General features: G+C 41.3%; 1 protein-coding gene across 1 annotated transcript in view; it reads left to right on the top strand.

Annotated features, from left to right (window-relative positions):
- SNTG1 (syntrophin gamma 1) overlaps positions 1 to 21304 on the top strand; it is a 138978-nt gene that overhangs the window by 20159 nt on the left and 97515 nt on the right. Inside the window, exons 5-7 of the mRNA XM_070382795.1 lie at positions 4385 to 4442; positions 5020 to 5063; positions 5154 to 5195. Coding sequence (XP_070238896.1) covers positions 4385 to 4442; positions 5020 to 5063; positions 5154 to 5195 — 144 coding nt within the window. The remainder of the gene's footprint in view (positions 1 to 4384; positions 4443 to 5019; positions 5064 to 5153; positions 5196 to 21304) is intronic.

Raw genomic sequence — 21304 nt, 5'->3', positions numbered from 1 at the left:
TAGGCTGCAGTCCATGGGGTTGCTAAGAGTCGGACACGACTGAGCAACTTCACTTTCAGTTTTCACTTTCCTGCATTGGAGAAGGAAATGGCAACCCACTCCAGTGTTCTTGCCTGGAGAATCCCAGGGACGGGGGAGCCTGGTAGGCTGCCGTCTATGGGGTCACACAGAGTCGGACACGACTGAAGTGACTTAGCATAGCATAGCATAGAGAGTGTGCACTAGTTCCAAGGGCCAGGTAAAACCACCAATGAATTATCATTCAAAGGATGATTTTCTAAATTAAATAATTTATTGGGTTGTAGTTCACATACCATACAATCTACCAACTTAAAATGTACAAGTCAGTGGTTTTTATTATGTTCACAGATGTGTGCACTCCTCACTAAGTCAGTTTTAGAACAGTTTCATCAACTGAAGAAGAAACCCGTAGCTTTCAGCCACCGCCCCCAACTCTGTCTCAGCTCTGAGCAGCCAGCAGTCTGCTCTCTGCCCCTACAGATTCCCTATTCTGAATTTCCATAGGAAGGCAATCATAAATCATGTGGGAAAGACCATTAACTTTGCCATAGCTAAGCTGAGTGGTTTTGGCAGGTCAACACCGCATTCAGATGGATAAGAACGTTGTCCATGTTCTCAAAATGATGTTCCTTTAGGTGCATCTCCTGGACCTGTTGACTGTCTGTGATTTTCTGTTTACAAGTATTCTCCTTTCTCTGAATGGATCTGTGATGTTGAAGTCTATTATCTTTTTCTTTCTGGAGCCCAGAATATGACTGATTGATTGTAATGAAAAGATTGAGTTGAAAGGATTTATTTGGCAAGATTCCCAGTGTTATTAAAAACATAACTGAGTTTGGTTTAGTGGAATTTCATGGTTATACTAGAAAATCATTATATAGTCTCAAGCTCAAAATGCTTTAACTGAGGCCTTATATCCTGGTACCTATAGAACTAGCTATAGAATTGATTATCCTTTGTGAAAAGGCTCTCTCAAAACTGAGTGACGTACTTTTTAATATTTTCTGGGATGCAATTTAGATTGTCACCTCACTTTTTCTAATCTCATTTTACCCTGGATCAACCGAGCTCGAGTAATTCATTTACTTTCTATAAACCATGGCCAAAAGCCTTGCAGCCTGACCGGCCTTAGGGTAGGTCGGGGAGAAGATGATGAAGGGAATCTGCCCTGACCTCAGGTTCTTCATATTCTAGAGGGAAAAGAGACACTGATCAAAGTGTCATGCAGAGAAATGTGGTCCCAGGCATGGCCCAGGGCATGTGCACAGAGGCTGATGGAAGGACTCTGGCTGTGTGTGAGCAGAGTCTTAACCTTACACCTGGCCAAGGGTCAAGGGGAAAAGCACTGGGGGCCAAGGGGTCGTGCTTGCGGAGGAGGACAAAGGTCCAGGATAAAGCAGAGGGGAGGCTGAGGTCACTGGACCTTGGCTTTTATCCCACGTGCAACGTGAAGCCTGTCACCAATTGTAAACAGGGTGAATCATGTTATCTGCTTTCTGTCTGGAAGGTTTTGAATCTCCCTAGTTAGGTCCAGAGCTAAATCTAATTTACTTTGATAAAGCTGGACTGCTTTCACATTTCATTAAATAAATGAAGGCACAGTGATCTTCAGTTCCAATTTTATCTTCTGAGTTTTGTCTTAAAAATCTCTCTCTAATCAATTAATAAAGTGATCTCCTTAAATTAGCTTTAAAATTCTCTCAGAGCCTCAAATGTCTGATTAAAAACATAGTAAAAATAAAACACTTTTGGATTCAAATCATTGAAATTTCAGAAGCAATTTTACATATAAAAGAAAAATGTTGACCAAACAGGGGTTAGTTACACCTTATTATTAAAAGATAGTTGTAAGTCTCAGGTATTGAGAGAAGGATGGATAGCTGAGTTGACCCTCAGAAAACTGGAACCCCTAGACCAAACCTGGGAGAGACTTCCCACTCTCCTACCATGGTAGCCTGCACTAAACACCTGAGCATCAAGAAAACCTTTGAATTCAGTACTGCAAGGAGAGAAGACGAACAGCTGAAGGAAAGTGCTATGACACCAGCTGCCGGCCTAGAGTGACGTACATGGGGTTCTCCTCTGCCCCCAACACCAGAACCATATCTGGATGGGTCTGTTTTCTCTCTTTATGTCACATAAAACTTCATCACTCTATGCTTTGTTTTAATCAGCATTTTCTTCTAAGAAATGGAGATGTATTCTGAAAATTTTTCCCATTTTTGAAGTATCTCTAGGAACTATCTGTAACCATACACCTTTGATTCCATTGTTCACCTTCTTAGTTTCTACTCAAAATCTTTCTGCAAAGTATTTTCAAGAGTGAAAAATTTTAGGTCTGAGAAAGCTCTAGAGTTCATTGTTTCACTTATTCATTCAACAAACATTTCAAAGCTTAAGAAAGCATCATTATTCCAGGCACAGATATTACCTCAATGTAGGAAACAAATTTGATCCCTAGGTTAGGAAGGTCCCCTGGAGAAGGGCAAAGTAACCTACTCCAGTGTTCTTGCCTGAAGAATCTCATGGACAGAGCAGCCTGGTGGGCTACAATCCATGAGGTTGCAAAGAGTGGGACACGACTGAAGCAGCTTAGCATGTGCACACAAGCAGGAAACAAATAGCCAAACCAAAGAGCCAAGACAAATACATAAATAAGTCCATTGCTGTTGCAGAACTTACTCTGTGGTTGGGGACAAGGGAAGGAGAAAGAAAATACATGATGAATGCAGGAAATGAAGAAGACGGTAGAAGAGTAGAAGCTGATGAATATAATGGGAGAAGATAGAACAGAACGCAGGCATGGGGAACCCAGAGCCCTAAACCTACGCTTGAAGGTCCTTGGGTCCTGATCCTGTGGGGTTTCCTGTGCTCTGGAAGCACATGTATGCACTGTGCCCTCTGTCACAGTCCTGGGCTCTGATCATGTGAAGATTGCCCTGGACAGGATCAGAGCGCCATGACACAGACCAGGAGGCAAAAGCAGGACCCAGAGCCGAGGAAGCTCACACCAGAGACTCTGCCCAGAACTCGTGTGGGTGGGGGGTGAGTGTCTGCTCGGTGAGATGTGGTGAAAAAGGGCACTGATGGGTGGGTTTGAATTTCACCCTGGGTAAGGCAGCTTTCAATATTTTTATCACATTGCTTCCTAATACCCCAGAAGTAGAAAGGACTACTTGTCAAGAAAAATTTCAGAGCCACAGAGAAAAATTTTCTCGACTATCGCCTCTCTTGGGCTTTCCGGGTGGCTCAGTGGTAAAGGATCTGCCTGCCAATGCAGGAGACGCAGGTTCGATACCTGGGTCAGGAGGGTCCCCTGAAGAGGAAACGGCAACCCACACTGGTGTTCTTGCCGGGGAAATCCATCCCATGGACAGAGAAGCCTGGCGCTACAGTCCATGAGGCTGCAAGAATCTGACACAACTGAGCATGTGTACATTGTCTATCTTATTTTTAAGTTTATTGAAACTCAGTGCTAAAAATGGACATTCATGGGAAAGAATTGTCTATTCTAAAATAATTTTTGCCCTTGAAGGGAGAAAGGCTTAGGGATTTACTTATTCTGAAGCTGCAGAAGCCCCAGTGGAATTTAGATCTTCTTTTGAACTACCCACATTAAAAGTGCCATCCTTACCTTCTATGTGAAATCTTACTGTTTAATGAACTTACTTGACTTTTTTAACTATTGCTTTCAACCTTCTCAACTCTGTTACATAAAACAGTAATTTATACAGTTACTTCAGGAATTTATTTTCTTTCACATAAGTTCAGTTACTTATTTTTCGGTATTTTTTCCTCTCATTTGGTCCATTAGCCAAAGCACTACTGCATAATTCTTGGTGGCTTACTGTGTTCTTCGGTATATGCTTCCATATAATGCTGATGACCTACCCCCTCCGTTAAGCATATGCACACTCTGCTTTTTGTCCAGTTTGTGCAGGTAGAGGTCTGTCTAGCTACTTAGCATTCCAAGGGGCCATTGCTTGGTTCCCAGCATAAAGCAACTTAGCTAGATAATGGAAATGCATAATTATCTGCTCTTTGGAACCCGAAATAAGAGTTTCTACGATGGATAGCATGGCTGGTCATTGGAGGAAATGTCTTCTTCAGGCATCACCATATTAATCTTAAAAAATTAACATTTTCAAAGTCAACTATTATTAATTCTTGGATGTCACAGTGAAATTCTAAACAGATAGGCTTCTTGGGAGCACAGTCTCCTTGATAGATTCCACGAGTTTATTTAAATTCTACTTAGTGTCTGTTCACCTGCTTTCCTTGGCCTGTATAGTTTCTGAACTAAAAGCTGAGCTTTTATTCTTTTGAGATGAAAAAGTGAAACATGTGATTTTTTTCTTTCCAGGGGGGAGCGGAACATAACATTCCAGTTGTGGTTTCAAAAATCTCGAAGGAGCAGAGAGGTAAAGTGTTCAGAGGGTGTCCTGTGGCTGCTTCCTGAGTGAGTCACTGAGGAGCAAGACTGTAGCTCAGAACCAGGAGATTGTACGAAATCTCTCAGTCCAGTTCCCAGGACCAGGCCACACGTGGCTGGTTCAGACCCTTATCCACACCCAGCCCCCTGCGGTGGGGCAGGCTGGTCTTTAAAAGAAGCATGGAGCTGATTCTGTTGTCAGTGGATTGACTGTCCAGATCTAGACATTTTCATAGGCACCTTAAACTTAAGGGAACATGAGAACATTAGTCCTCCCTCCAGACTGTAAGATCTGAAATGATGGGGTTAAATGGAAGTATCTCAGCATGGGTTTCAGAACTTGAGCTGAATCGTATGATTATTTTTTGCATTTCCATTGCTTGTGAATCTTTTAAGATGCTACCCTTATAGACCATCTTACTTTTTGCTTTAATTACTTTTTCCTTTAATCCTCCTCCATCTTTGCCTTTGCCCTCAATCAGTTTTGGCTTTATTGAATTAAGAACTCTTACTTCTGTGTGAAGACAGTAGACGAGGCATAGTCAATTCTCCTTCTCCATTCACAGCTGAACTGTCAGGACTGCTCTTTATTGGGGACGCAATTCTCCAGGTATACATTTTACCATTATTTTCCATGTGTCACCAAGATACAGTCAGTTCACAGTATGCTCTTCAAATTCTCTCTCTCTTTCCTTTGCAGATAAATGGGATTAATGTAAGAAAATGCAGACATGAAGAAGTGGTGAGTCTTCTTTACTTTTTCTAATATTGTTATTTTCCCCATGTGCAAATGATTTATGGCATTGATAAAAACTTCCTTTTTTCATTAGGAACATATGAAACTAGTCCTGTGTGATATCAGATTTTCAAATAATCTCTTACTTGTTTTATTTTTCATATTAGAAACAGATCAGTGAATATCACCTGGAACAAAATGTAATTCAAGAAATACTAAAGGAGGGCTATTTGCTATGTTTCCCAATTAATCCCCACAGCTTTCCCTTGTAGCTCAGTCAGTAAAGAATCTGCCTGCAATGCAGGAGACCTGGGTTCAATTCCTGAATCAGGAAGATCCCCTGGAGAAGGAAATCGCAACCCACTCCAGTATTCTTGCGTAGAGAATCCCATGGACAGAGGAGCCTGATGGGCTACAGTCCACAGTGTCGCAACAGTCGGACATGACTTAGTGACTAAACCACTACCAGAGCATGTCCACTAAGCATATCTCTAGGTGAAATATACCTCTAAATCTTTGCAAATCTTTGAAAGCTTATACATTCTCAGTTGCTCAGTCCTTTCTGAGTCTTTGTGACGTTATGGACTGTAGCCCGTCAGGTTTCTTTGTCCTTGGGATTCTCCACACAAGAATACTTGAGTCTATTGCCATTTTCTTCTCCAGGGCATCTTCCCCACCCAGGGTTCAAACTGGCAGGAGACTTAAGAGACACATGTGTGCATGTGCACAGGCGCGTGTGTGTGTGTGACAGAGACAGACAACATTTAGAGACAGTTGATCTCAAGGCTCTGGTTTAGCACTCAGCAGCTACACAAAAAGGTCAGCCGTGTTTATTGTGAATTTTCTTGGATGTTGGTAAATGTGCAGACCTGAATTGGGGCCCCAGATGTCCTAATTCACTCAGTTTAGGTGACCCAGGAATTTGTCTTTCAGCAGCCAGCCCAGTGGTGTCTTGTCAGCAACCTCTAATCGACACTTTGGGAGAAGCTGGGAGGTGGAGGAGCTTCCGTGGGGCTCAGGGAGGACATAAAAATATGATGCCGGAAAGAACAGCCAGTGTCGGGCACTTGGGAAATGTTTTTCACGGTTGATTCAATAACACTCATAGAACCTTCACTGAATTTCCATATCAGCTCACATGGGAAAGGAGAGAGGAGAAATTATGTTTAAAGGTTTGTACTCAGGGGTCAAACAAAATGAAAATACCCTGAGCTTTCGGCTTCTCACAGCTTCAGTTCATTTGGTTTGTGAGGATGTGGCGCCTCTGCTAACAGCTACTTGGAGAAGACTCTTCTGACATATTTACATATTTCAGACCTCAAAGAGGCAGCTTCAAGTGTCTGAAAAGCTCCAGCTCCACGAGTAGAGTTCTGGAGGGTTCTTCGTGGGACGGGCAAGGAGTGTCCCTTTACATCACTCCTCTGCTGTTTCAAAAATCCTACTTGGTCCCCTTTGGCATCCCTGGTGAGCCTCACAGAAAATGTATATACTTCAGATCTTATGCCACATCACATAGGTACAGGGAAAAGCAACATTTGAGAACAAACTTTTAGACAAATGATCTAAGTCACTTCAGTCGTGTCCGACTCTGTGCGACCCCATAGATGGCAGCCCACCAGGCTCCCCCGTCCCTGGGATTCTCCAGGCAAGAACACTGGAGTGGGCTGCCATTTCCTTCTCCAGTGCATGAAAGTGAAAAGTTAAAGTGAAGTCACTCAGTCGTGTCCGACTCCTAGTGACCCCATGGACTGCAGCCCACCAGGCTCCTCCGTCCATGGGATTTGCCAGGCAAGAGTACTGGAGTGGGTTGCCATTGCCTTCTCCAAAAATGATAATCGGCACAGCACAAACCACTGTGTTCTAAATGTATGTAAATTCCAAACAAAGCCCTGTAAGCAGAGATATTTTAACTTTAGTCTTTTTTTCAGAAGTACAGAGAGATGTTAAACTCATTGTCCAGGGAGCAAGAACAGGTGCATTCTCTTCCAAAAACGCATGCTATCAATGGAGTCCAGTTTGTGATGTGTTCTTCAGAGGCCGCAGTGAGCTTACAAGAACTGTGTGGAGCTTTGATTGAATAGATCAGCATGGCCTGAAAGATTTGTGGTTGTTGTTCAGTTGCTCAGTATTTGTGTCTGACTCTGCGACTCCATGGACTGTAGCATGCCAGGCTTACCTGTCCTTCACCATCTCCTGGAGTTTGCTCACACTCGTGTCTATTGAGTCAGTGATGCCATCCAATCATCTCATTCTCTGTTGCCATTTTCTCCTTCTGCCCTCAATCTTTCCCAGCATCAGGGTCTTTTCCAATGAGTCAGTTTTCTCATCAGCTGGCCAAAGTATTAGAGATTCAGCTTCAGCATCAGTCCTTCCAATGAATATTCAGGGTTTATTTCCTTTTGGATTGACTGGTTTGACCTCCTTGCTGTCCAAGGGACTCTCAAGAGTCTTCTCCAGCACCATGATTCGAAAGCATCAATTCTTCGGCGCTCAGCCTTCTTTATGGTCCAGCTCTCACACCTGTGCATGACTACTGGAAAAACCATAGACTTGACAATGCAATCCTTTGTCAGAAAATTGATGTCTCTGCTTTTTACTATGCTACTAGGTTTGTCACAGCTTTTCTTCCAAGGAGCAAGTGTCTTTTAATTTCATGGCTGCAGTCTAAAAGATTGGAACATGCTTGAATGGTGTTCACTCTGTTTCAAAGAAAAGGGACTTGAGATTGTATTGCAAATTGTATGTGGCCCTTTATAATAAGCTTTTATTCTTCTGAGAAGTTTAAACTTATCAGCTTTGAAATGTAGATGCTGATTTTCTTAGCTGGTTCCAGTCTTTCACTTTGCAACAGTGATTAGCAAGTTTTTGTCTTCACTGTCAATTATCTAAGTAAGCACCTCAGTGGGGCTGATTTTAATTAAATGTTTAAGACCAGACTTACATGGGCAGAGAAAGGCACCACAACCTGAGAGGTATGGATAGTTTTAGAGATATGGGTAGTCAGTGCCTCAGAGTCCCTGATTTAGAAAGAAACTGAGAAGGTATGACCGCAGGTTGTTTGCGCACCTGACTCTCTCTTGTTCACCTGCAGAGGTCACTGCTGTTAGAAGCAGCATTGTTCTTAGATGCCTTCTACAGGAAGCCATGGCTTCTACGATGAGCTGTAGGCTGGACTGTGTATATGGGGAATCCCTCCTCCTTACCCCTGGGTGCTCAGGGGATTGTGTTAATGGAATTCTTTACCCAGATGTCTAGAAATAGATCATCATGGCTTCTGCATCTGTTTCTCATGTTGCCAGTTGGAGTGAGTGATCTCAACTCTAGGCTGTACCCACCCCACCCTGGGAGCCCTCTTGATACAAGAAACCAAGAAAGAAAAGCTCCCAGTTTCCATATCAAAAAGGATTAGCACAGGCACCAACTTTGAGACATATGTGTCCTGAAAAAGAGTTTCATCCACTCTTTGTTGTTATGATCTTACTCATAAAGAGCATTAGATAATTAGAAGTGAAAATAACTGTCACTCTAATTCTGAATTTGTGAATTTGAACCAAACTCTACCAGAGTGTGTAATTTTTACAATAGCAGAAGGAGGAGCTCAAATTATGTAAATTAAAGGATTCATTCAAGCAATGATATCAAATTTTGATAAGAGAAACATAAAATATTGCTTAATATAATTTTGATTGTTATAATATGTGCTTAATTCAAAATTTTCATTGGAATAAAAATAACATTTACCTTTTTAGCTCAATCAGAAAATGACATTGCAAGGGTTTGTATCACATCATCTGCAAATGAGGCATTAGTTTATATACTAGAGGTTTTGTGAGTTACCAAGAAACACATTCAGGATGTGACTTGGGACTACAGATCAATTTAGACCTTGGCAAAAAGGTTAACTTGTCACTGAGTTACAACCATGTTTTACCTAACTGCTGACAATTCCCATGTTCTCAGTTTGAAAATAGGTTTTAAGGTCCAACCGATTAATATTTTCCTCGAGGACTCTGACCATACTGGCCTTTTTTTCTTTGGATCAACTACTACCAACTAAAGCCACACATGAAGTAATTTAACTTTTAATATTTCCCACTGGTTTGGGAAATGTTAAGTGCAAAGGCAACAATGTGGGAAATATTGTTTATTGAATCTGTGAATTTAGAAAAGCAATAAAATATTCAGAACTCTGTGATTTTGGAAAAGCAAAAAAATATCCAGAACTTGCCTTATTTACATCCTTAGGTTTTCATTAACACCTTTAGGAGTTCCTTCTCACAAGTCTGTCCCCTAATTAGGTTATGAATAGAGACAGCACAGGAGATAAGTTAATTAATTTTCCTCCTGGCTACAGACTCTCAGCCAGTCCCTATCTGGCTATTAACAGGGGTCTGTACTTTATTTCATTTCCTTGGTTTTTGCCCAGTGTTTCTTTTCCTGTCCCAGGATCCCAGCCAGATCACACATCACAGGGAGTTGTCAAGTGTCCCATGGCTCCTCCGGGCCGTCATGGTTTCCAGGACTCCTTTTTTCGATAACACTCAAGGTTTGAGGAGTAGGGGTCAGCTGTTTTGTGCAATATGTCTCAATTGGGAGTTTTCTCATGTTTTTCTTGCAACCAGACTGGGTGTTTGTGTTGCAGGAGGAAGGCCACAGAGGCACAGCCCATCCTCATCCCGTTTCACCATGTGTACGCACCTTCCTGACTGAGTGGCCAGCGCTGGGCAGAGGCTGAGTGTCAGGTCTCTCTGCCTGAGGCCCTGCGTGCTTCGCGCATGCTCTGCTCTGAGGAAGGGGGTCGCAGTGCAGACCCCACACTCAGTGGTAACATGCTTCTCTCTCACGGGGTGGGCTGTCTGCCTACGTTCCCTGGAATTCTGCTGCACAGGAGATCTATCTGTTTATCCTCAATGTTTAAATTTTATTCCATCATTCTGATAGATCAGTAAGGGTTGTGGACCTTGTACTCTGGGCTATAAGCTCTTTTCAAGTGGTTTTAGTGTTGCTTTGCAATAGTCCTTGGGCTTTGGGTTTTTTTTTTTAGCATTTTCTCAGTTTTTACACTAAAAGTTGTTTTAGGCGCATCTTGCACATTTCCTGCTAAGCCAGGAATCAGCCATTTCTCCCAGAGGCCCTGCTTTCCCTTGTTGGAGAACATCTGAGAAACTACGTTCTTGGAGCTGGGTGCTCATTGCTCCAGAGCAGCTGTGCCTCTGAGGCCCCTCGGCTCACAGGACAGGAGGTATGTGTGAATGTGTGTGTGTGTTTGTGTGTGAATGTGTGTGTGTACCGAAGTGCTCACATACCTACTCACACATGTCCATGTCCATGTCCATATCCACATTAGGTTAAACATGAGGCTACATGGCTGCCTCCAAGGAAAGCCATCATCACGTAGATGAACGACTAGAACTAGCCCCCTCCCTTTGCTTATCTGTAACCCCCCTCACTGATGAAAGTGAAAGAGGAGAGTGAAAAAGTTGGCATAAAGCTCAACATTCAGAAAACGAAGATCATGGCATCTGGTCCCATCACTTCATGGGAAATAGATGGGGAAACAGTGGAAACAGTGTCAGACTTTATTTTTTTGAGCTCCAAAATCACTGCAGATGGTGATTGCAGCCATGAAATTAAAAGATGCTTACTCCTTGGAAGAAAAGTTATGACCAACCTAGATAGCATATTGAAAAGCAGAGACATTACTTTGCCATCAAAGGTTCGTCTAGTGAAGGCTATGGTTTTTTCCAGTAGTCATGTATGGATGTGAGAGTTGGACTGTGAAGAAAGCTGAGTGCTAAAGAATTGATGCTTTTGAACTCTGGTGTTGGAAAAGACTCTTGAGAGTCCCTTGGACTACAAGGAGATACAACCAGTCCATTCTAAAGGAGATCAGCCCTGGGATTTCTTTGGAAGGAATGATGCTAAAGCTGAAACTCCAGTCCTTTGGCTACCTCATGCGAAGAGTTGACTCATTGGAAAAGACTCTGATGCTGGGAGGGATTGGGGGCAGGAAGAGAAGGGGACGACAGAGGATGAGATGGCTGGATGGCATCACCAACTCGATGGATGTGAGTCTGAGTGAACTCCGGGAGTTGGTGATGGACAGGGAGGCCTGGCTTGCTGCAATTCATGGGGTTGCAAAGAGTCGGACATGACTGAGCGACTGAACTGAACTGAACCCCCCTCAACAGATGGCCACACCATCTGCCGTCTATCGATTTAATTGTTCTAACCCAGTACATATGTACAGCAGGATCAGGATGGTTAACCCACTCACCAGTGAGCAAACTCCACGAGGACAGTAGAGGATTGATGTACATTTCCTTTTTGCCTTTCGTATTCTAGATTTCATTAGTTTTAGGTCAGTTCCACTCCCCCATGCCCTACAGGAAAGTGGCTACAGACACTAATAACACAATCTTGTTGCCTTCTGTTCTTCATCCTAACATCCCTCAACCTCCCAAGTGACTCCTTTAAAGGTCTGCACACACCAAGGCTCACTCACCTTTTGCTGCACACCCTACAAGTTTTGATAAGTGCACACACAGCATTGCATCTCCACCATCATGACACCATGCAGAAGAGTTCCACATCCCTAAAATATCCTCCTCAACCATCCCCTCTCCCCCACACCAGCGATCCTCTGGAAATAACCATCTCACTGTCTGCAGAGTTTTGCCTTCACCAGAATGTCATACAGTTGAAATCATAGAGAATGTAGCCTTTTCAGACTGGCTTCTTTCACTTAGCAATGCCATTGAAGAATGATCCATGTAGTTTAGCTCTCGATGATTTATTTATTTTTGAGCACCAAATAATATTTCAGGGTCTGGACAAGGCAATATTAAGCAATTTCACTACAGTTTTTCTTTAAATCTATTTACTCATTGGAGGATGTTGTGCTTACTTCCAGTTCACAGTCATTATGAATACAGCTGTTATAAATATTTGCATGCAGGTTTTTGTGTGGACCTAAGTTTTAAATACTTTGAAAATAACTTAGCAGGTATATTGCTGGTTATATGGTAAGATTTTACTTACTTTACAAGAAGCTGCCAAAACTGTCTTCTGAAATGGCAGTGCTATTCTGCAGTCCCTCCATCAGCAGTAAAGGAGTGTCCCGTGCTCTGAATCCTCAGCCACAACTGGTGTCTCGAGGTTTGTGGATCTGAACCACGTGGGCAGGGCTATCTCATTCTGCTAATGTATGATTCCTTTTTTTTTTTTTAAACTTTACAATATTGTATTAGTTTTGCCAAATATCAAAATGGATCCACCGCAGGTATACCTGTGTTCCCCATCCTGAACCCTCCTCCCTCCTCCCTCCCCATACCCTCCCTCTGGGTCTGTATGATTCCTTAATGACAGATGATGGAGGACATGTGTTCATATGTTTATTTGCCCTCTTTATATTGTCTTTGATGATGTCCATTCACATATTTTGCCCATGTTTACATCCAGTTGTTTGTTTTCTTATTGTTGAACTGAACAAAGTTTTATATATATATACATATATGTATATATACATAAGAAGTAACTCTGTGTGTGTATTGGATACAACATAAATAAATGGTTTAAAGATATTTTCTCCCTGTCTGTGGGGGAGAAAATTGCTTTTTAATTTTCTTAAAAGTATATTTTACAGAACAAAAGTTTTTTAATTTCAATAAAGTCCAACACATCAATTATTTGATAGCCATAAAGATTGCTTTATTTCCTTCTTTAAATCTATGTAACCTTAACTTATGTTTTGTTTCCATCATATTAGAAACAAGTCTGGAAGCTTGCAGCATGATTTGAATGCTCATATGAATATGAGAAAATGTGTCCTTATATGTCGTTTTCTTGTTCCTGGTCTCAGTGGGAAGGGAATTTCCCATCATTAAGTGTGATATGAGCTGTGTGTGTTTTGTAGATGTTCTTTATCAAGTTGAAGGAGTCCCCCTATATTTCTAGTTTGCAGAGAGTTTTAATCAAGGACATATGTTGAGGCTTTTCAAATGCTTGTCCTACATCAGTTGATATGAATATACTTGTTTTGTTCTTTAAATATTTGATGTGGAGATAACATTGTTTGAATTTACAATGCTGAATCATCCTTGCTTACCTGGAATAAACCTAGTTTGTTTTGATGTACAACTCCTTTTATACATTGTTGGTTGGGTTTGATGTACTAATGACTTTTTGAAGATTGTTGCATAAATGCATTTGGGGCTGCCCAGCATCATATCAGCATTCCTCAAGGGATGTTTATCTACCTGTCACTTCAACTTGTGAGCCAGTGCCTTCCAACAATTATGTGCCACAAACAAAACTGAGTCGAAAACAGGAAGATAGACCATAAATCCCATAGAATAACACGATCCAAAAATCAGCAGTACAAAATAATGGAGTGGGTGTGGAGCCCCAGAATTTTCACTCATTGCAGGTGGAAATGCAAAATGATCAAGCCACCGTGAAACACCGTTTGACAGTTTGTTGCAAAGTGAAATATTATGTTATACAACGGAGCATGCATATTCACAAGTATTTAGCCAAGAAAAACGAAAACATATGTTCATAGAAAAATATGTATAGGAGGTTTTAGTGAAGCTTTTATTTTTAATCACCAAAAATTAGAGCCAACCAACATGTCCTCAACATATGAATGGATAAACAGACTGTACTGCAACCATAAATGGAATACTCTTCAGTGATAAAAAGGAGTGATTGTCTCAATCGATGCAGAGAAAAGCATTTGACAAAATTCAACACTCTTCCTTGATAAAAATAACAAGCAGGGAACAAAAGTAAGCTACCTCAACATAATAAACACTTTAAATGAAAAACCCAGTGTTAATATCATACTCAGCAAAAAAAAAGCTTTTTCACTAAGATCAAGAATAAGAAAAGGATGCCCACTTTTACCAGTTCTAATCAACATAGTATTGGAAGTTTTATCCAGTGCAACTATGAAAGGAAAGTAAATACATCAAAATTGGAAAATAAAAAAGATGATCTCTGTTCAGAGATGACGTAATTTCATTTTATTTTTGTGGATTTTAAATTTGAAAAAATGAGGCAGATAATAACCATGCTGTCAGATAATACATAAGAGTTATGCTGTGCTGTGAACCACATCTAAAAGTTTCTTTCACACTGACTTGATGGTGAAAGGCTCTTCAAAGATGTTTTATGTTCTTAAAGAAAGTATAATATGATGCTCAGATACAGATTATTTTGTGGAATCTAAGATTGATTACAAAATTTTTTGCTTTCATATCAAAAATCAGGCTGTAATTAGCAATAAAAATGTCTTTTTGAGAGAATTACAGGTTGTGAAAATAAGGGAAAATACAGTTGTTTTTAAAGTGGTGTAGCTCAGATACTGAGTGAGAGACACAAAACCATGATTAGCATTATTTTTATTAACAAATATTGTATCCAGGGAAAGACTGAAGGCAAAAGGAAAAGAGGCTGGGCAGAGGAGGAGATGGTTGGGTGGCATCACCCACTCCATGGACATAAGTTTGAGCGAATTCTGGGAGGTAGTGAAGGGCAGGGAAGCCTAGTATGCTGCCGTCCATGGGGTTGGGAAGAGTCAGAAACGACTTAGCAGCTAAACAACAACAACTATATCTAGTGTGCACTCACGTCTCTGGGATAAAACAATTGTACTGGAAATTATATTTGTCCCTGTGAAGATTTTATGGTCTGAGATGCCAGGATCCACAAAGCAGAGCCCCAGTAGTACAAGGTACACTGCATCACATACACTGTACAATATCAGGCATTGTCAGATGCTGGTGATAGACAATATACAACACTTGCTTCACTTGGAGAGTTTTATTCTTTCTCCCTATAATTACTTGTGTTCCATCTATTCAAATAATGTGAACTTTATGTTTATTGGGTAGCAAATACATCTGACCAGATCAGATGAAATTCAAACATTTTTCTCTTTCCCTATGGTGAACCTTGTGAGGCAACACATGAAAGATGAAAGGCTCTCCATTTAGTACTCTGGATGTCAGGAGGTAGATCTCAGCATCCCCTTGACATGTTTCCTCAACAACTGGGATGGTCATACACATCTCCCAGTTACTTCAGAAAGAGCTGGATAGTTAGTCTGGGAAATGTTAAGAATTCCTTCAGAGTTTCTTTGCCCAAGCAACGTCAAGGAGAATATGAGATGGTTCTTACTGGGGTCCTTGGCCAGGCACTGCTGCTGCTCTGTCCATTCTCTGGTTTCTGCTCAGTGATGAAAAAAAAACAAAACAAAACAAAACAGAGTTCCTCCCAGCAGTGAATAGAAACAGGGCTGGACTGGAGTTCCAGCCCCATGTGCCACGCGGCACAGACTTGCTGATTGAGTCTCCTGTTTGTGAAACCCAGACGGGAATTGCCAGCCACGCTGGTGGGCGATGGCCCTGTGGGTCCAGTGGTCTGACTGTCCTCACCTCATCAATCTCCTTCCTCTCCGGGAGCTGTGCTGGGCAGGTGCTCTGTCTGGGGACACGGTTGCCCAGGTTGCTATGGAAACGGAGCCAGACTAGATGCAGGAGTAATAGCAGCCCTTCTCCTCTCATTACTCACAAGGTGAACCCTTCTCCTGCTCAGGACTCCAAATAGAGCTAAGCCGGTGGAGGGAGTATGAGGGGACGTCAGCCAGGAGGGGCAGGGGCAGGGAGCCCAGTGTTCCTCACCATCTGCATTTTAAGGGACGTGCTGGTGAGAATTACAGTCAGTGGTTTTCTCTGATACTGTTTCATTGGAAAGTACTCTCTGCAAGCTTATGTGCCCTTATTGAACCCTCATTCTTCTAAAATTTCTAACCGAACATAAGCCATTTCAATTTTATATCTCAAGTGACCAGCTTATAGATTTCTGAAATTGGCATTCATTGACCTGAATTTATTTAAAGAGATAGAGCTTAAAGTTCCTGTTGTTCAACCTTGGCTTCAGGGTCACATGAGACACATAGGATTCCCCATGGCCTCTGAGACAAGGCAGCTTTAAGACAAGACAGGCTAATGTCTGGGCACCGGCTGTGTTTCATGTATCGTCTCGATCAGTTCACCCTTTTGTGAACTGTCCTTGGGTTGAGATGATGGTGCCTGTTGGAGACGGAGGGGTGAGTGTGAGGTCTGAGCCTGAAGCTGAGTGACTGACAGAGAGGTTCCCGAAGAGTCTGTCTTGGTTTCTGTTTTGTCATCCCATCACTGGTCACTTTGTCAGGTACCAGATGGCAGGACTGTCCTCTGGGACTACTCTGTTGAAAAGAAGTAGAGTTCAAAGTAGAACAGGAGACTTGAGGGAGATTCCAGATGACAAAATAAAAAGGCAGTAAGTTGATACTCTTACTAAGGGCCACCCTTACACATTCTCAGTAATTTCAGATACGTCAGACAGGGACAGACATACACAGCTTCAAAATAAAGTGCCTGTGTTTTGCACAAGTTCATAACCATCTTCAGGGCTATAATCACCATGTCCCCACCATTTTGTGTGTGATAGATTCCTCTGAAGACTGAAATCTGAAGTAATCATGAAGTAATAAACTCTATTTTCCTTCATGTATTTAGCAGCATATAAGGATTATTTTCTCCCCACTCATTTAACACATTATATTTGAAACTCACATCTATTTTCAAGTATTTGAAATGACCAGACGCCCAGAAAAATCACTGTTTTCTCATGGCAGGACAGCTGTATTTCTCCCTCTTGAATGTCTGTTTCCAGGAAGGTGCTGGCAGAGCCAGCAGTGGCCCCACAGCGCTGCTGACTGTACCAGAGCATTAATCCTGCTCTCCGCGTGCTCTGGGGAGCGGGGGTGGGGGTGTACCTAAAGTTCAAAGTGACATAAGAAATGATGCATGTGATAGAGTGAGATGAAAGACTACGGGAGAAAAGTGCACCAGCAACTCCACAGTGTTTACTTCCGAGTCCTGTGCTGCTGTGCAAACGTGTTGTGATGATGTGTGTAAACAAACACTTGCAGCTCCGGGCTTCAGCTGCTCTTCCAACGTGGGAGTCACCAAGTCCGTGCTGCTTCTCAGATCCTGACAATTCACTCCTGAGACAATCTCATACAGAGTTGTACAAAAATGAGGGAAAGTCTCTCCCTTCCTTCAAAAATTAGATAAAGCTTAGTTTTGAACCCATCTGTTCCAAATGACTTCTTAAAAATAAACTTTTTACCAATTTAAAATTTTTGTTAAACTGCCTAATAGAACATGAACTAGTCGGTTGACATACAATGTTAGAAAGCACAGTAAAATATTACTTGTGTCTTTGAAAAAATACTGCAATTAAAACAAATGCTGAAATAGTGTTACTATAGTGTATGAACTAGCTACCAATGTATTCTGCTTGTTAAGTTCAACTCATCTAGAATGTGGCATTTCACCCACTTTTATTACATAGAATCTTATTTTAATGAGGTCTTTTAAAGTGATGGAATTTTTAGTTATAGCTTCAAATATTACAGTAAAAGTGGATCAGGTGTTCTACATTCTCACCTCACTAAAGTAAATGATTTTTTCCATATTGAAATTCATCAATAGTTATTACTATATCCTGGTTATTAGAGCTGACATTGTTATTTAGTCAACCTCCATTCTTATTTGTAATATGTACCCAAATTGAAAACTTACTACATACTCGCACACTATTTTAGGGTGAAACTTTAGGAATTCAGAAGTACTAAAAATTTAGTAGTTCTCTTTAAAACATACAACTATATAAGCATTTTTGCTGTGATTTTTTTTTTAATTTTATGAGAATGTAACATTCAGACTTGAAATGTCTATATAAGGGATCCTGTTGTACTTTTTGTGTATGTGGAATGTTTCCCACAAATTAAAATGCAGGAAAGGTGATGAGATGAATGAATGTGTGAGATTCACCCTCAGGAACGTCACAGCACCTTTCTCCAGCTGTGATGTCCACAGTAATCCAATCCCCCATCCCTTCCTCCATCTGTCTTCAGCTTTTCCATCACTGTTCAGTGTCACTTTATGGTAAGAGATGGTATTTCTAAGTTACTTCAGACTTCTTTCTTATTTTCCACATTCCATGTGATACTTGCCTTCTCATGTTGATCCACCCACTACTTCCAGGGGTGACAGGATTTTCTGTATGCAGTTCTGCACCTCATTTTCCAGAGGGACAGTTCCGGCTGTCACACACGACTTACTGTCCAATCTGGTGGGCTACAGTCCCACCAGAGTCGTACAGAGTCAGACAGGACTTACACACACACGCACCGGCACCAGGGTTCGTGGGAACTATAGGCTCCGTCCTTGACCAGATGTCTCTTTCCTGAGAAGGCCCTGTCTCCACCCTGAACGCTGGCAGCACTCTGACCCCAACCGTCACCTGTAGGTATGGACACGCACACCTGTCCTCACAGAGAGGGGCGTGTGCCCCCCCACTGCTCCACAGATTCCCCTCAAATTTACATGTGAAAGTGGGAAGCCGAGGACCTAGTCCCACTCAAGAGAGCCCCATATAATAAGTACATTATTTCCCCCTACAGTTAGTATAAATAAAATGGTTATACAAGGAAACACTGTTTACTCAGTGTCCACAGGTCGTCACCATCTCAACATGGATAGTAAAGCTCGGTGTCATATCTAGTGCCAGCTTAGCTGTTTTGTCTGAAAAGAAGTTTGTTTAAGACCGTTCCTCAAAGTCATTCTCAATTTCCTTTTCCTCCAGAGGTCAGGACTCTAAGGAAATCATTTACTGCAGTTAACGACATATCAGCGGGGTGAGGCCAAAGTTAAAGGGAAGTCCTGTGTGTGTGTGTGGTGTGTGTGTGTGGTGTGTGTGGTCTGTGTGTGTCTCTCTCTGTGTGGTTGGTCTGTGTGTGTGTGGTATGTGGAACCCACAGTAGGCTCACCCCCAAGACTAAACCCTCCCATCAGCTGTGCACTCTGAGTGGTGTTGACATGTCACTGCAGGTTCATAACTTGTATCAAATGTCCCACTCAGCTCGAGTGTGTTGACCACGGGGAGGCTGTACTTCTAGAGGGCAGGGGGCCCAAGTGAAATCTCTGCACTTTCCCCTCCAGTTGGCTAAGAACCTGAGACTGCCCTACAAAAATAAAGTCTTCAGAAAACAAAATGGTAAAATAACCTCCAGCTATGAGCATTTTTGGCTTCATACACCACAGCGATGGTGGGCGGCTAAATATTTCCTCAGAATCTCCTGTGAATTTAGAATGGCCCCCGCGGGAAGGCAGAAGGACAGAGAACACAACAGGATTCTACGCAGTTTCCTGTCTAACAGATGGATGGAGTTTATGGACATTTAGGTCACAGTCCGAACAGTTATCTTGTCCTGGTTTAACAGAGTCAGCCTATACATATAGGAGTAGTTCCCTTTCCTTTTTCCATTTTTACTGATTGTCATCTTTTACCAACTTCTGTGCTTTTGCTCACGTACTCACCCAAGGCAGTATGAGAGAAAAACTGTGCCAATATGTCATCTGATTAAAATGGACATTTGATTTGCATCAAGAAATGTAAATGAATATGAAAACGATGATTGGATTTATTGGCGCTGATTTCCGATTGTGCAAGAAGATGACATTCTTCCTTATTCATGATGTGGAACCTGTATTTTCTACATGACAGTATCAGGCCAATTATCTCAATCCTGTTCTCTGAAAAGATGACTATTTCTGCATTAATTTTTTTAGCATACGTGCTGCTGAATCAAGCATGTGTTTCTGCATTAATTAAGAAACGAGTATGTGTTGAGAACTTGAAGTTGTGGTTATCCAGAAAGACACCCATAACTGACCTTTTATTGAAAACAAACTCAAAGTTCCTTTGCTAGGGTAAGGTTTTATAATTTTTGAAAAGTTTTTATTTATCTCGATGGCATTTGAACAAAATTTCAAGACTCAAGTTTACCAATATAAAGCTTCAAAAGAAAAGCTCTTGCCCATTAGCTATTTCTGGGTCAACTATATTTAACTTATTCTACTTTGTTCTCTTAATTATACTTGAGATTCTCACAGTGTTGTTTTTTATTTAACATTGGATATTATGTATTGCACACTTGCTGTAGAATGTGTGCATTTAGTGGCTGCTTTCCACTGCCTCACACACTCCAGTGCACTTGTATAATAATTATATAATTATTACATGCCACTGTGAAACAAGCTAAGTTCATAAATTCTTACTAAGCTAAAAACTAAAAAAAAAAAAAGAAGAAGAAGAATGGGAACTTTGCATGGGATTATCGTGAATCCATGGGAAAGTAGAAGAGAACTGATATCCTCACAGTTTTATGTCCGGAGGTGTCCATGATACACCATCTTCCTCCAGTTCAGCTAATCTTGTATTTATTTGTTGATATTAAATCAAAGCCAGTTGATCACTATACATTACTTTGTATCTGTGATATTCCACACTAAACTCACTTAATAACTCACCATGCAGTGATGTCTATAGGCTCTTAAGGATTTTCTATATTCAAAAATCATGTTACCTCTGAATAATGTGTTTCATTTCTTCTATTCAATTTTAATGATTTTTATTAGCTCTGTTCTTGCCTTATTACAGTAAAACCTGAAGAAAGATTAAGGAGAAATGAAATTGGTGGCCATTTTTGTCTCATTTCTGATCTCAAAGAGAAATGTCTCAGTAATTCACCATTAGCTGTGATGTTTCTTATACACTTTCTGTGTATCTCTTTATAATATGAAGGATACTTCTTTGTACATTCAATTTTCTATGAGCTTTTATCAAATGAATCGAATGAATGTAATCAAAGTCTTCTTTGTATCTATTAAAATGATTATATAATTTTCTTCATTTTAAAAATTTCCTACTTTTAACATGATGCTATGTATTATTTGTGTGTGTGTGTGTGTGTGTGTGTGTGTGTGTGTATCTTATTTAATGCTCAGACTGGCTTAATGTTATTGTTCTGTCCTCAGGTCAGGGTTAGGGCCAATCCAGCAAAGTTGTTTATGCTATTTTGCTTTTTATTTCTATAATTTCATTTGATTTGGGGGGCTTCCCCAGTTGGCTGAGCGGTAAACAATCCCCCTGCAATGCAGGAGATGCAGTCTGGATCTCTGGGTTGGGAGATCCCCTGGAGGAGGAAATGGCAACCT

This window comes from Bos mutus, chromosome 14 (assembly GCF_027580195.1).
Source record: "Bos mutus isolate GX-2022 chromosome 14, NWIPB_WYAK_1.1, whole genome shotgun sequence".
Lineage (NCBI taxonomy): Eukaryota > Metazoa > Chordata > Mammalia > Artiodactyla > Bovidae > Bos > Bos mutus.
This window is presented reverse-complemented; position numbering and strand designations above follow the sequence as displayed.